The 15,226-nt window shown below is 38.1% G+C and overlaps 1 protein-coding gene across 10 annotated transcripts in view; it reads left to right on the top strand.

Annotated features, from left to right (window-relative positions):
* Positions 1-15,226, top strand: part of ZRANB3 (zinc finger RANBP2-type containing 3) — a 297,893-nt gene that overhangs the window by 204,628 nt on the left and 78,039 nt on the right. For 9 of the 10 annotated variants that reach the window (XM_034654466.1, XM_034654464.1, XM_034654467.1 and 6 more), the window contains 2 exons: positions 1,900-2,071; positions 3,779-3,895. In XM_034654466.1, coding sequence (XP_034510357.1) covers positions 1,900-2,071; positions 3,779-3,895 — 289 coding nt within the window. Of the gene's footprint in view, positions 1-1,899; positions 2,072-3,778; positions 3,896-11,209; positions 11,251-15,226 lie in introns of those variants that run through there. The other variant, XM_034654473.1, reaches the window with a different exon arrangement.

The raw sequence follows: 15,226 nt of genomic DNA, 5'->3' as shown, positions 1-15,226 counted from the left end.
CTTTGGTAGTTCTAAACATTAGATTTTTTTTCCCATAAGATCAAAATGAACCTAAGTGTATGATTGTGAATGGACAAAATGTTGACATAATTGGGTGTGGCAAGTTATTTTTCCATTTTCAGTAGTGTGTGAATTTTTAATATTAATATGGGGACATAAAACATTAAAGGAAGTCAACTCACAGTAATATAATTTATGGAATCTAGTAAATCTTTTTTTAAAATGCTAGCACTTCGCTTTTTTTAAGCAAGAATTGAATTTCTTTTTGATCACACTGAACAGTGTCTATCATTTTATCATCTAGTAGTTACATCTATTCACTCAACTTTTCTAATTGATTCTACATGCAAGTGCATTTTTTTTAAAGATTTTATTTATTTGAGACTGACAGAGAAAGAGAGAGAGCACAAGTTTGGGAGGGAGAGGCAGAGAGAGAGAGAAAAAAGCGGACTCCCCACTGAGCAGGGAGCCCAACATGGGGCTCAATCCTAGGACCCTGGGATCATGACCTAAGCTGAAAGTGGATGCTTAACTGACTGAGCCACCCACTCACCCCCCACGTGCATGTTTTTAATGTTGTCTGTACTATTCTTATGTGTTCATTATCAAAATATGTTTTATTTTTATTTTTTTTTTAAAGACNGAAAGAGAGAGAGCACAAGTTTGGGAGGGAGAGGCAGAGAGAGAGAGAAAAAAGCGGACTCCCCACTGAGCAGGGAGCCCAACATGGGGCTCAATCCTAGGACCCTGGGATCATGACCTAAGCTGAAAGTGGATGCTTAACTGACTGAGCCACCCACTCACCCCCCACGTGCATGTTTTTAATGTTGTCTGTACTATTCTTATGTGTTCATTATCAAAATATGTTTAATTAAAAAAGTTAATGTTAACAAGTTTCAAATTTCTCAAATTGACACTATTATGCTAAAACACACAAATCCCTTTAAAATGGATAGTCATTTAATTATTAATATCAGTAATCATGATACAACCTAACAGGAGTTTTCCTGTTCTTAATTATTCTCTACCAGCTGTCTTTAATAGTATGGGCCCCTAGAAGATGATTGGGAATTTTGTGGGTAGTTTGTGGGTTGTCATAATGATAGGGGGATGTTAGTAGGCCAGCTGTCTTGATGCCTACATTCAATAGATCCAGTAGATTCCAACCCTTGTCTTTATACCTGCCCTCAGTGCTTGGTGCTTCCAACTCCCAATCTTCTCAAAGGTCTAGAGGACATGTTCACTTTTGTAAGCATTTTAAGTTGTGGCTTCTTTTCTTTGGCCAAGTGAGCTACCACTTACCTGTCAGCATTGACTTCTAAACATTTGATGAAATTTTTTATACTATGTTTTCTTTACTGTTCTCTTTTTCATAGTTGGTTTCTGTCCTTCTTTTTTTTTAATTCCTTTACTGTCTGCCCAGTGGTTTCAAAAACCAAGTGATCACCAAGTGATGAATCTGCTATGCTTAATAGCTCCGTGGGAGATAGCTCCTCTTAGAGGATATGGCAAATATTTTAGGTAGTTTGGCTATTATGTAGACTAGCTGGTATCCTGGTAATTAGTGCCCAGTTGGGGCTAGATCTGCTAAGCACACTGCCATTTGTGTGCCCAACCAAAATGCCAGTGGTACTTACAGTGATCAATTCATTCTAGCCTTGCGTTAATTCATCATAAACAGTATGTTAGACAATTAACATTTTCTATGGCTGAAAGTTATGTGTAATCTTACTCATTACTCGTTCTCAAGCTGAACTTTTGCAAACTGATTTGTATTCAGAAGTATAACAGTAAAAACAGTGTGATGTTTCCTTATCATTAAAAGGAAAACACTGGATAAATGGTTTTCCTATTCCTAACATTCAGCTTCGCCACATGGTTTTTCTTCATTATTAACAGGTTTTTTGGTAAAAGGCCTCAGTGGGATTGTAGAGGGGCATCAAATCTGAATGAACTTCATCAACTATTAAGTGACATAATGATCAGAAGATTGAAGACTGATGTTTTAACCCAGCTGCCCCCTAAAGTCAGACAGCGTATTCCCTTTGATATTCCATCAGCAGCTGCCAAGGTGAGAATGCTTGCTTGACTGAAAGTCTTACTTTAAGTCATTTTAATGAAAGATCGTACATGTTGATATTTCACAGAAGGAAAAGTCTGTTTTCTTAAAATAGGATTAATTAATAGAACATACGAACTGGCTTTGTATCATTTCAGGAAGAGAACAGGAAGAATTTAACTTCAGTCGTCAATTAATGTGAGAAGATTCGGTATCCTACTGATGTAAAAAAAAAATACTTCTGCTCAATGTAGAATAAAAGCACTTCAACTGCAACAAAGATTTAGTATTAAGAATTCTACGGGGGTGCCTGGGTGGCACAGCGGTTAGGCTTCTGCCTTCATCTCTGGGTGTGATCCTGGCGTTATGGGATCGAGGCCCAAATCAGGCTCCTCTGCTGGGAGCCTGCTTCTTCCTCTCCCACTCCCCCTGCTTGTGTTCCCTTTCTCGCTGGCNGCTCAGGGGTGATCCTGGCGTTATGGGATCGAGCCCCAAATCAGGCTCCTCTGCTGGGAGCCTGCTTCTTCCTCTCCCACTCCCCCTGCTTGTGTTCCCTTTCTTGCTGGCTGTCTCTATCTCTGTCAAATAAATAAATAAAATCTTAAAAAAAAAAAAAAGAATTCTAAGTACCTGTAGGGTGTAAAGCCCAATAATTGAGAAGGGAAGTTATGTTCCTTGCTCTAGGATTTTTTCCAAGTATGAGCTATCTTCTAGAATAAGTTGGATATCGCCGCCTTCTTGAGATCTGAAAACTCTATGATCATGTTGGAGGATGTGAAGGTCTATATAAAGTAAGATTGTATTTTACCTAATCCTTATCTACATTTACTTTTAGGGAGTACAGTGCTTATATATTCTCTGAAATTTCTTTAAATCTGGACGGAACGTTGTTGACAAAGACTATTTATTGCATTGTTTTATCTTCAAAGCTTAAGGTAGACATTTTGTAAACATTGAGCAATATGTTAATGGTAAAAGGGAATAATCTGATTTTCTTTATCCACCATTTTAGCATTAGAAAGAAAAATAAAAGAGTCAGTATATGATTATATTATATTTTTATTTAGCTAATATAAGTTTATTTAAAGTCTTTATGCTTATTTAAATGAAATCATATCTCGTTATGAAAATACTTTGCTACCATGTACATTTTTACTGTTTCCTTTCTTATGTATGCAAACTTTTATTTTTACTTTACAAAATGTTTTTTCTTAAGGGGAAGCTCTAATTGTTTGATTTACGATATTAGCAAAAGGCTTAGCTTTCACCCACAGCTTTTCATTGGTTTCTGTCTTTGGCGTGAACATGTGACTGACCTGTCTCCACACTGATGTTTTTAAATTAACACATTGGTATCTCTGGGAATTTGTTTTCATATCTTCACAAAGAAAAAAGAGAAAAAGTAGGACAAAATTCATTATTGCATTAATTGTTTTTTTTTTAATATTTTATTTAGTTAGTTAGTTAGTTCGTTAGTTGTTGAGAGAGAGAGATTACCAAGTGGGGAAGGAGCAGAGGGGCAGGGAAAAGGAGGGGGAAAGAATCCCAAGCGGACTTTCCGCTGAACACCACGCCTGACTTGGTGCCGGATCCCACGACCCTGAGATCATGCTCTGAGCGGAAATCAAGTCAGACGCTTAATGGACTGAGCCACCCAGCGCCCCTGTTCTTCTGTTCTTTATGGCATATTTCTAAGCATTGTTATTTTCTCCCACATAGGAATTGAATACCAGTTTTGAAGAGTGGGAAAAATTAATGAGAGCTCCAAATTCAGGTGCCACTGAGACTGTCATGGGGTTGATTACTCGCCTGTTTAAACAAACTGCTATTGCCAAGGTACTCATTGCTGGGATATCATATGTTTCTCTTGATACAAATTATTTCATATATTTTAATGCTTTTATTTGAGCAGCTTATTTGCATACTGTAACATGTCTTTGTCATTTAATTTTTTAACTCCGTTATGGAAAAATTCAGACATATTGCAAGTAAACAGTGATATAATAAACACCATTATATCTGTCCATATATTGATCTTTTCCAATATATGGATACACTTTGATGAGGGAATATAATATGCTTTACACGTTCTCATTTAAAGGACATACATATATTCATCTTTGTCATCAAATTTTTCTGTGGTTTTTGCTACGCAATTGCTATAAATAATGTTTTTTATTTAAGTCAATCATTTTTAATTGGTATTCTGTTTCTAGTTCCCTGCAGAGATAGATGTGCTCATATTCTGTTTGCCTAAAAGTGCAAATTAGAGGTGTTAGAGTTTTTAAATCTCAGTGTGAATATAAAGTAGATTCATCACATGTTCTTGTTTTTACTAGCATGGTAGAACTTAGACATACTAATGAGTGTTACTCCTTTCCAATTCTGAAATTTTTTTATAAGATAATTTTTAAGTGAGGTATATTGAGGTATAATTCACATTCAGTGAAATTTATCCTTTTAAAATACATAGCTTGATGAGGCTTGACAAATACATTGAATAAATCGCCAGTACAATCAAGAGAAAGAATATTTCCATTTGCCCAAAAAATTCCCTGATGCACCTTTGTAGTTATCTCCCTCACACCTGCCCTCTGCACCTCAGCAATAACAGATCTACTTTCTACAACTGTAGTTTTATATTTTCCTGAATGTTCCAAAAATGGAATCATAGAGTACGTAGCCTTCTGTCTGGCTTCTTTCATTTAGCATAAAGCTTTTGAATATTGATCCATGTTTTGCATATGTCATTAGTTTCGTCATTTTTATTTCTGAATAATGTTCCAGTATATGGATATATAACAGTTTTTTTCCTTTCACCAGTTAATGGCCATTTGGGATCTTATCAGTTTGGGCCATTATGAGTACTCAAAACTGTTATAATCATTCATGTACAGGTCTTTGTATGGACAGATTTTCATTTCCCTTGAGTAAATAACTGGGAATGGGATTGTTGGGTCATATGGAAGACACAGCTTAAATTTTATAAAAAGCTGCCAAATTGTTTTTCAAGTACTGTACCATTTTGCATTCCTAGTCACAACATATGAGAGTTCCAGTGGTTCTGCATCTTTGTCAGCACTTGGTATTGTCAGTCTTTTTAGTTTTAGCTATTTTCCAGGGTATGTACTGGCATCTCATTGTCATTTTAATTTCCCTTCTCCTAATGTCTAATGATAGCATATTTTCATGTGTTTATATCCATAATAGATATCTTATATCTGTTATATATCATATAGTCTGTACATATCAAGCCCATATTTGTGTTGGATTATAAGAGTTCTTTTTTTTTTCAAGATTTATTGATTTTACCAAGAAAGAGAGCAGGGGGTGGTGCAGGGGTCAGAGGGATTGGGAAAGAGAATTTCAAGCAGACTCCACACTGAGCATGGAGCCTGACATGGAACTCAATCCCGTGACTCTGAGATCATGACCTGAGTTGAAATCAAGAGTGTGATGCTCAATCGACTGAGCCACTCAGGCACCCCAGAGCTCTTTATATATTTTAGAAACAAGTCCTCTAACATATAAGTGTTTTCCAAATAGTCCTTCCAAGTCCATAGATTCCATTTTATTTTCTTGACATTGTCTTTAAAAGAACAGAAGTTTTAAATTTTGAAACAGTCCAGTTTATTATTTTTTCTTTCGTGTTCTCTGTTATTTGAGTACTGATTAATTTTTGCTCATTCCAAGTTCACAAAGATCTTCTGTGTTTTCTTATAAAAGTGCTATATCCTTAGGTTATATAGGTAGGTCTAGAACTACTTTAATTTTTTTATGTGGTACAAAGTTAAGCATAGAGATTTAGTTATTTTGGTTTGGTTTGGGTGGGTTTTGTTTGATTATTTGTTTTGCTTGTGGATTTTCAATTTTCAATTGATACTCATTATTGGAAACCATTTTTCTCTCATTGACTCACCTTAGCACCTTCATAAAAATCATTTGGTTATACATGTGTGGATCTGTTTCAGAACTCTGGTCTGTTTCATTGATCTATACATCTCATTTGACAGAACATTAAAGTATCTGGTCACCGCACCTTTCTAATAAAACTTGAAATCACATGGTGTTCACTCCTACTTTATTTCAAAATCATTCTATTGTAGGTCCTTTGCTTTTCTGTATATGGTATAGAATTAGCTTGTTAAGTATGTATACTTTTGATTGGAATTGTTTTGAATCTATAAATTCACTTGGAAGAATTGACTCCTTAATAGTATTGAATTTCCTGATCCATGGAAAGAATGTCTTCTTTCATTTCTCCCAGCATGTTTTCTAGTCTCACTGAATATATTTTGCTAGATTTACTCTAGTTATTTCATGTATTTTTATGCACTTGTAAATACTTCTTTTTTAATTTATTCAATTAATTAACATAGACTGTATTATTAGTTTTAGAGGTAGAGTTCAGTGATTCATCAGGCTTATATAACACCCCGTGCTCATTACATCATGTGATCTCCTTAATGTCCATTACCCAAGTACCCTATCCCACCACCCCCCTCCCCTCAGCAACCTTCAGTTTATTTCCTACGATTAAGAGTCTCATGGTTTGTCTCCCTCTCTGATTTTGTGTTGTTTTATTTTTCCCCTCCCTTCCCCTATGATCCTCTGTTTTGTTTCTTAAATTCCACATATGAGTGAGATCATCTGATCATTGTCTTTCTCTGATTGACTTATTTCACTCAGCATAATACCCTCAAGTTCCATCCACATCGTTGTAAGTGGCAAGATTTCATTTTTTTAATGGCTGAGTAGTATTCCATTGTATACATATACCACATCTTTTTTTTTTTAAGATTTTATTTGTTTATTTGACAGAGACAGCGAGAGAGGGAACACAAGCAGGGGGAGTGGGAGTGGGAGAATCAGCCTTCCTGCTGAGCAGGGAGCCCGATGCAGGGCTCGATCCTAGGACCCTGGGATCATGACCTGAGCCGAAGGCAGATGCTTAACAACTGAGCCATCCAGGCGCCCCAATTTTACTCATTTTTTGAACAGAGAGAGACACAGTGAGAGAGGGAACACCAGCAGGGCAGTGGGAGAGGGGGAAACAGGCTTCCCGCTGAGCTGGGAGCCCGACGTGGGGCTCGATCCCAGGACACTGGGATCATGACCTGAGCCAAAGTCAGCCGCTTAACAACTGAGCCACCCAGGTGCCCCTACCACATCTTCTTTATCCATTCATCTGTCGATAGACATCTGGGCTCTTTCCATAGTTTGGCTATTGTGGACATTGCTGCTATAAACACTGGGGAGCAGGTGCCCCCTCAGATCACTATATTTGTATCTTTGGGGTAAATTCGTAATAGGGCCTTGATGGATTGTAGGGTATCTCTATTTTCAACTTTTTCAGGTACCTCCATACTCTTTTCAAGAGTGGCTATACCAGCTTGTATTCCCACCAACTGTGTAAGAGGGTTCCTCTTTCTCCTCATCCTTGCCAACATCTATCATTTCCTGACTTGTTAATTTTAGCCATTCTGACTTGTGTGAGGTAGTATCTCATGTGGTTTTGATTTGTATTTCCCTGATGCCGAGTGATGTTGAGCATTTTTTTCATGTGTCTGTTGGTGATTTGGATGTCTTCTTTGCAGAAATGTCTGTTCCTGTCTTCTGCCCATTATTTGTTCTTTGGGTGTTCAGTTTCATAAGTTCTTGAGAGATTTTTTGGATACAGCCCTTTATCTGATAAGACATTTGCAAATATCTTCTCCCATTCTGTCAGTCCTTTTGGTTTTGTCGACTGTTTCCTTTGCTGTGCAAAAAACTTTTCTCTTGATGAAGTCTCAGTAGTTCATTTTTGCCTTTGTTTCCCTTGCCTTTGGAGATGTGTCTAGCAAGAAGTTGCTGCGGCCAAGGTCCCAAATGCTGCCTGTGTTTTCCTCTAGGATTTTGATGGATTGCTGTCTCACATTTAGGTCTTTCATCCATTTTGTGTCTATTTTTGTGTATGGTTTTAAGAAATGGTCCAGTTTCATTCCTCTACATGTGGCTGTCCAGTTTTCCCAACACCATTTATTGAAGAGACTATTTTTTCCCCATTGGATATTCTTTCCTGTTTTGTCAAAGATAAGTTGACCATAGAGTTGAGGGTCCATTTCTGGGTTCTCTGTTCTGTTCCATTGATCTGTGTGTCTGTTTTTGTGTCAGTACAATACTATCTTGATGGGGCGCCTGGGTGGCACAGCGGTTAAGCATCTGCCTTCGGCTCAGGGCGTGATCCCAGCGTTGTGGGATCGAGCCCCACATCAGGCTCCTCCGCTATGAGCCTGCTTCTTCCTCTCCCACTCCCTCTGCTTGTGTTCCCTCTCTCTCTGGCTGTCTCTATCTCTGTCAAATAAACAAATAAAATCTTAAAAAAAAAAAAATACTATCTTGATGATTACAGCTTTGTAATAGAGCTTGAAGTCCAGCATTGTAATTCCAATAGTTTTGGTTTTCTTTTTCAACATTCCTTTGACTATTTAGGGTCTTTTCTGATTCCATACAAATTTTAGTAATATTTATTACAGCTTTGTGAAAAAAGTTCATAGTATTTTGGTAGGGATAGCACTGAATGTATAGATTGCTCTAGGTAGCATAGACATTTTAACAATTATTTGTTCTTCCAGTCCATAAGCATGGAACGTTTTTCCATTTCTTTGTGTCTTCCTCAATTGCTTTCATGAGTGTTCTATAGTTTTCTGAGTACATATCCTTTGCCTCTTTGGTTAGGTTGTTCTTAGGTATCTTATGGTTTTGGGAACAGTTGTAAATGGGATCAACTCCTTAATTTCTCTTTCTTCTGTCTCATTGTTAGTGTATAGAAATGCAACTGATTTCTGTGCATTAATTTTATATCCCGCCACTTTGCTGAATTCCTGTATGAGTTCTAGCAATTTTGGGGTGAAGTCTCTTGGGTTTTCCACATACAGTATTATGTCATCTGCAAAAAGTGTGAGTTTGACTTCTTCATTGCCAATTCAGATGCCTTTTATTTCTTTTTGTTGTCTGATTGCTGAGGCTAGGACTTCTAGTACTGTGTTAAACAACAGTGGTGAGAGTGGGCATCCCTGCTATATTCCTGACCTTAGGGGAAAAGCTATCAGTTTTTCCCCATTGAGAATGATATTTGCTGTGGACTTTTCATAGGTGGCTTTATGATATTGATGTATGTTCCCTGTATCCCTACACTGTGTAGAGTTTTAATCAAGAAAGGATGCTGTACTTTGTCAGATGTTTTTTCTGTATCTATTGAGAGGATCATATGATTCTTGTCCTTTCTCTGATTAATGTATTGTATCACATTGATTGACTTGCGGATATTGAACCAACCTTGCAGCCCATGAATAAATCCCACTTGGTCCTGGTGAATAATCCTTTTAGTTTACTGTTGGATCCTATTGGCTAGGATCCTGTTGAGTATTTTGGCATCCATGTTCATCAGGGATATTGGTCTGTAATTCTTCTTTCTGATGGGGTCTTTCTCTAGTTTTGAGGTGAAAGTAATGCTGGCCTCGTAGAACGAATTTAGAAGTTTTCCCTAAACGTTTCTATTTTTTGAAATAGCTTCAATAGCATAGGTATTATTTCTTCTTTGAATGTTTAGTAGAGTTCTCCTGGGAAGCCATGTGGCCCTGGACTCTTGTTTTTTGGGAGGTTTTTGATCACTGCTTCAATTTCATTGCTGGTTATTGGTCTATTCAGATTGTCGATTTCTTCCTGTTTCAGTCATGGTAGTTTATAAGTGTTCAAGAAGATATCCATTTCTTCCAGGTTGCTTAATTTATTGGCATATAGTTGTTGTTGTTTCTGTTTCCTTGGTGTTAGTTGTGATCTCTCCCCTTTCATTCATGATTTTATTAATTTGGGTCCTTACTCTTTTCTTTTGGATAAGTCTGGCCAGTGGTTTATGGATCTTATTAATTCTCTCAAAGAACCAGCTTCTAGTTTCATTGATCTGCTCTACTGTTTTTCTGGTTTCTATTTCATTGATCTCTGCTCTACTCTTTATTATTTCTCTTCTGCTTGGTTTAGGCTTTATTTGCTGTTCTTTCTGCAGCTTCTTTACGTGTAAGGTTAGCTTATGCATTTGGGATTTTTCTAATTTTATGATAGAGGCTTAGAAGGCTATGTATTTCCCTCTTAGGACCGCCTTTGCAGTATCCCATAGGTATTGGACCGATGTGTTTTCATTCTCATTAGTTTCCATGAATTGTTTAAGTTCTTCTTTAACTTCCTGGTTGACCCAATCATTGTTTAGTAGGATACTCTTTAGTTTCCAAGTGTTTGAATTCCTTCCAAATTTTTTCTTATGGTTGAGTTCCAGTTTCAAAGCATTGTGGTCTGATAACATGCATGTTATCTTTTGGTATCAGTTGAGACCTGATTTGTGACCCAGTATGTGGTCTATTCTGGAGAATGTACTGTGTGCATTTGAGAAGAATGAGTATTCTGTTGTTTTAGGGTGGAATGTTCTGTATATATCTACAAAGTCCATCTGGTCCAAAGTGTCATTCAAAATTCTTGTTTCTTTGTTGATCTTCTGCTTAGATTATCTGTCAATGGCTGAGAGTTGAGTGTTAAGATCTCCTATTATTAGTGTATTATTATCAATTTGATTCTTTATTTTGATTAACACCTGGCTTATGTAGTTGGCTGCTTCCATGTTAGGGGCATAGATATTTACTATTGTTAGATGTTCTTGTTGGATAGACCCTTTAAGTATGATATAGTATCCCTCTACATCTCTTACTCAGTCTTTGGCTTAAAATCTAATTTGTCTGATATGAGATTTTCTACTCCAGTTTTCTTTTAAGGTCCGTTGGCATGATAAATTGTTCTCCATCCCCTCACTTTCAATCTGGAGGTGTCTTTAGGTTCAAAATGAGTCTCTTGTAGACAACACGTGGATAGGTTTTGTCTTTGTATCCAGTCTGCAATCCTGTGCCATTTCATGGGAGCATTTAGGCCATTCATGTTGAGAGTAACTACTGAAAGATGTGAATTTAGTGCCTTCATATTGCCTGTCAAGTCCCTGTTTCTATCAATTGTCTCTGTAAATTTCTGGTCCAAATTACTGTTGGGATCTTTCTTCTTTTATAGAATCCCCTTTAATATTTCTTGCAGGGCTGGCTTGGGTGTCACCTATTCTTTCAGTTTCTCCTGGTCCTGGAAGTCCATTCTGAATGACAGCCTTGCTGGATAAGGTATTCTTGGCTGCATGTTCTCATTTAGTACCCTGAATATGTCTTGCCAGCTCTTTTTGGATTGCCAGGTCTCTGTGGACAGGTCTGATGTTATTCTGATGTTCCTGCCTGCATACGTAGGAAATGTCTTCCCTCTAGCTGCTCTCAGGATAGCTTCCTTGTTCTAAGATTAGCAAGTTTTACTATTATATGCTGGGATATTGGTCTATTTTTATTGATCTTGGGAGGGGTCCTCTTTGCCTCTTGGACATGAATGCTTGTTTTCTTCCCCAGATTGGAGAAGTTCTCAGCTGTGATTTGCTCAAATAAATCTCCTAGTCCTGTCTTTCTCTCTCCATCCTCTCAGGGATCCCAATAATTCTGACATTGGAACATTCATGGCAGCATTGATCTCTCAAACTCTGATCTCATGGGCTTCTAGTTGTTTATCCCTATCTTCCTCAACTTCCTTCCTTTCTATCAGCTTATCTTCTAGCTCACTAATTTGTTCTGCCTCAATTACCCTGGCTGTTAGAGTATCCAGTTTAGACTGCATCTCATTCATAGCATTTTTAAGTTTGACCTGATTAGATCTCATTTTTGCCCTTAGAGATGCTGTATTGCCACTGATGGTTTTCTCAAGCCTAGCTATTGACTTCATAATTGGTACCCTAAAGTCTGTCTCTGAAATCTTGCTTGTATCCATATCCATTAGGCCTGTGGCAGAGGCCATTGTCTCTGGTTCTTTTCTTTGTTGGGAGTTCCTTCTCCTAGTTATTCTGTTGAGGGATGACTGAGGGAATGTTGAGGGAATGTACAGAGTCCAAAATATCAACCATGGCCCAAGCAAGATGCACCCTAGGAAATCTGTAGCAGTCAGAAGCCACCACTAAAAACACAAAGCTAAAATGAAACCCAAGAATAAAATTTATAAATTAAAAAAAAATGTTTTAAATTAAAAATAAATGGGGGGGAGGGGGGCTATAATCTCTCAGTGTCGGCAAAGTAGGGTGTTTCAGTTCTTCCTGGGTGTATTTCCTTCTGTTTGTTAGAGGGCACTACTTCCCAGAATTACAGGGAAAGTAAAACTAGTATATATATAAAGGTAATATCGAATAGGAAAAAAAGGACTACACTAAAGCATATATCTATTAAAAAAATAGGTGTGAAAAAGTGCAAGTTAAAAAACTATGAAATATAAGTTGATATATTGAACATTTAGTTGAAATGAGAAAAAGGTAAAAAGAAAAAACAGAGAAGAAGCATAAAAGAAAGAATAAAAAGAAAAAGAGAGTTGTATCTGAAAAATACACAAGCCATGAGACAGTGCCTGGGGCTCAATATACTGTTTTCCCCTGGTGTTGGGGTTTTAGTTTTATGGGAACCCTAGAACTGTTATCCTCTTGTTCTTCCAGCCTGTCTTCTGGGGTTGGGGCCTGCCCCGCTGTTTCTCAGGCAACCCTGCTCGGGCAGAGTTGCCCTGCTTCCTGTCGGGGCTGGGCTCCGTGGAAACTGTTTTTTTGAGCTTTTGTTCTCTGGCGGCTTTCCGTGTCTCTTCTGAGGGTCAGAGCAAAAATGGCCGCACCCAAACAAATCACAGTCTGCTCTTCTCTGAACCCTCCAGAACACACAGTCTCTATTTCTGTATGTTCTGCTGAAAACCGCAGCCTCCTGCGGTTCACGCCCTCAGCTACCTTCTCAGTGGTCGACTCCGGGGCCCGGGCTTGTCTCTGTCCTTTGTGCTTCTAAAACCAGGACTGGTCCCGGGTTCACTCGCTCCCCCGCACACACACAGCTCTTGGATCCTGTTGAAGTGCTGCTCTAAAGCCCTTTCCCCGCTGCTACTGCTCTGCAAGTTTTTGCCTGGCCCAGCACAGGACGCTTTTGTGCTCCGGTGTCATATCACTTTCTAGGAGCCAGCTTATGGCCTCTCTCTCCCTCTTCTGCTTATCTTCCAATATCTGCCCACAGATTCACGACTCCGACCTTCCTACCTTGAGACAGGTGGCGTTTTTCTGCTTGTAGAGATCCAGATACATATTCTTATATCTCAGGCTGATTTCTTGGGTGTTCAGAATGGTTTGGTAGATATACACCTAAATTCAAGGGATCGGTCAAAACAGGATCCCCTACTCCTCTGCCATCTTGCCTCCTTTTGTCCTATAAGCTTTTTATCTCTCTTTCTATTTTGAATGACAGCCTTGCTGGATAAAGTATTGTTGGCTGCATACTTTTCTCATTTAGTACCCTGAATATATCATGCCATTCTTTCTGGCCTGCCAGGTCTCCATGGATAGGTCTACTGCCAGTCTAATGTTTCTACCCTTGTAGGTTAGGGACCTTTCATCCCAAGCTGCTTTCAGGATTTTCTCTTTGTCTCTGAAATTTGCAAGCTTCACTCTAATATATTTAGTGTTGAGCTATTTTTATTGATTTTGAAGGGCGTTCTCTGTGCCTCCTGGTCTTGAATGCCTGTTTTCTTACCCAGGTTAGGGACGTTCTCCACTACAATTTGCTCCAGTATGCCTTCTTTCCCTCGTTCTCTTTTTCCTCTTCTTCTGGGATCCCAATTATTCTAATATTGTTTTGCTTTGTGGTATCACTTATCTTTCAGATTCTGCCCTCGTGATCCAATAGTTGTTTATCTGTCTTTTTCTCAGATTCCTTATTCTTTGTCATTTTGTCTTCTATATCACTAATTCTCTCTTCTGCCTCATTTATCCTAGCATTTAGAGCCTCCATCTTTAATTGCATCTCATTAATAGCCTTTTTAATTTCAACTAGATTATTTCTCCAGTAAGGGATTCTCTAGTGTCTTCTATGCTTTTTTCAAGCCCAGGTAGTATCTTTATAATCATTACTCTGAACTCTAGTTCTAACATCTTACTAATGTCCATATTGATTAAGTCCCTGGCAGTCAGTACTGCCTCTTGTTCTCTTTCTTCAGGTAAGTTTTTCCATCTTGTCATTCTGTCTAATGACAGAATAGATGAACGAGAGAATAAAATACTATAATGGTAACAACGAACCCAGGGAAATATACACTAAACAAATCAGAAGAGACCCAAAAATGAAAAAAAAAAATAGAAAGAGAAAGAAGAGAATATAATCAGACAGGTGAACAGAACAGAGCAATACAGTGGATCCTGTGTGTATTTTGATCTGTTTGTTAGAAAACTACATCCCAAAATTGTAAAGAAAGAAAAACTTATATACATACAAAAATAAAATTAAATACAATGAAAGGATAGAATGTAAGCATAAAAATGAAAATTACGAGACCAAAAACAAAAAATATTAACAGACAGGTAAACAGAACAGAGCAATACATTAGATTCTGGGTGTATTTTGGTATGTTTTTCAGGAGAAACTACATCCCAAAATTGTAAAGAAGGAGAAACTTACATACAAAAATAAAATTAAATACAATGAAAGGATAGGATATAGCTGTAAAAGTGAAAATTAAAAAAGACTTTAAAAAATAGTTGATAAAATAAGAAATGGGTTGAAAAGGAAAAAGAGAAAAATTAAAATTGGAAGACTAAAGAATCATGAGGAAAAAAAAGTTACCTGAATTCTACATAATCTTTTCCCCTAGGGCTGGAGTTTTGCAGTTCTGTGTGATTGGCAAACTTGGTCTTAGCTGGATGTTCTTGGTGATCTTCTGGGGGTGGGGCCTGTTGTGCTGATTGTCAGGTGTTTTTGCCCAGGCAGGATTTTACCACCGTTGCCTGTGGGCCAGGCTAAATGTAAGCAGCTCCAGATTGTTCCATGTGGCTTTTGTTCCCTGAAGGCTTTCCATGCAGCTTTAAGGGATGGAATGAAAATGGCAGCCTCCCAATCTCCAGCCCTGGAGCTGAAAGCTTGTTGCCCCACCCCCCCACTCCTCAGTGCATCCTCACAGAAAAGCAGTCAGTCACTCCTGTCTCCCTGTCTTCATATGCACTCACCCAGCCTGTGACAGAGTGTTTCTGTCTCAGGCACGTGAACCCCCCCT

This window comes from Ailuropoda melanoleuca, chromosome 2, assembly GCF_002007445.2.
Source record: "Ailuropoda melanoleuca isolate Jingjing chromosome 2, ASM200744v2, whole genome shotgun sequence".
Taxonomy (NCBI): Eukaryota; Metazoa; Chordata; class Mammalia; order Carnivora; family Ursidae; genus Ailuropoda; species Ailuropoda melanoleuca.
The sequence above is the reverse complement of the archived record's forward strand: the minus strand, read 5'-3'. Positions and strand labels throughout refer to the sequence as shown.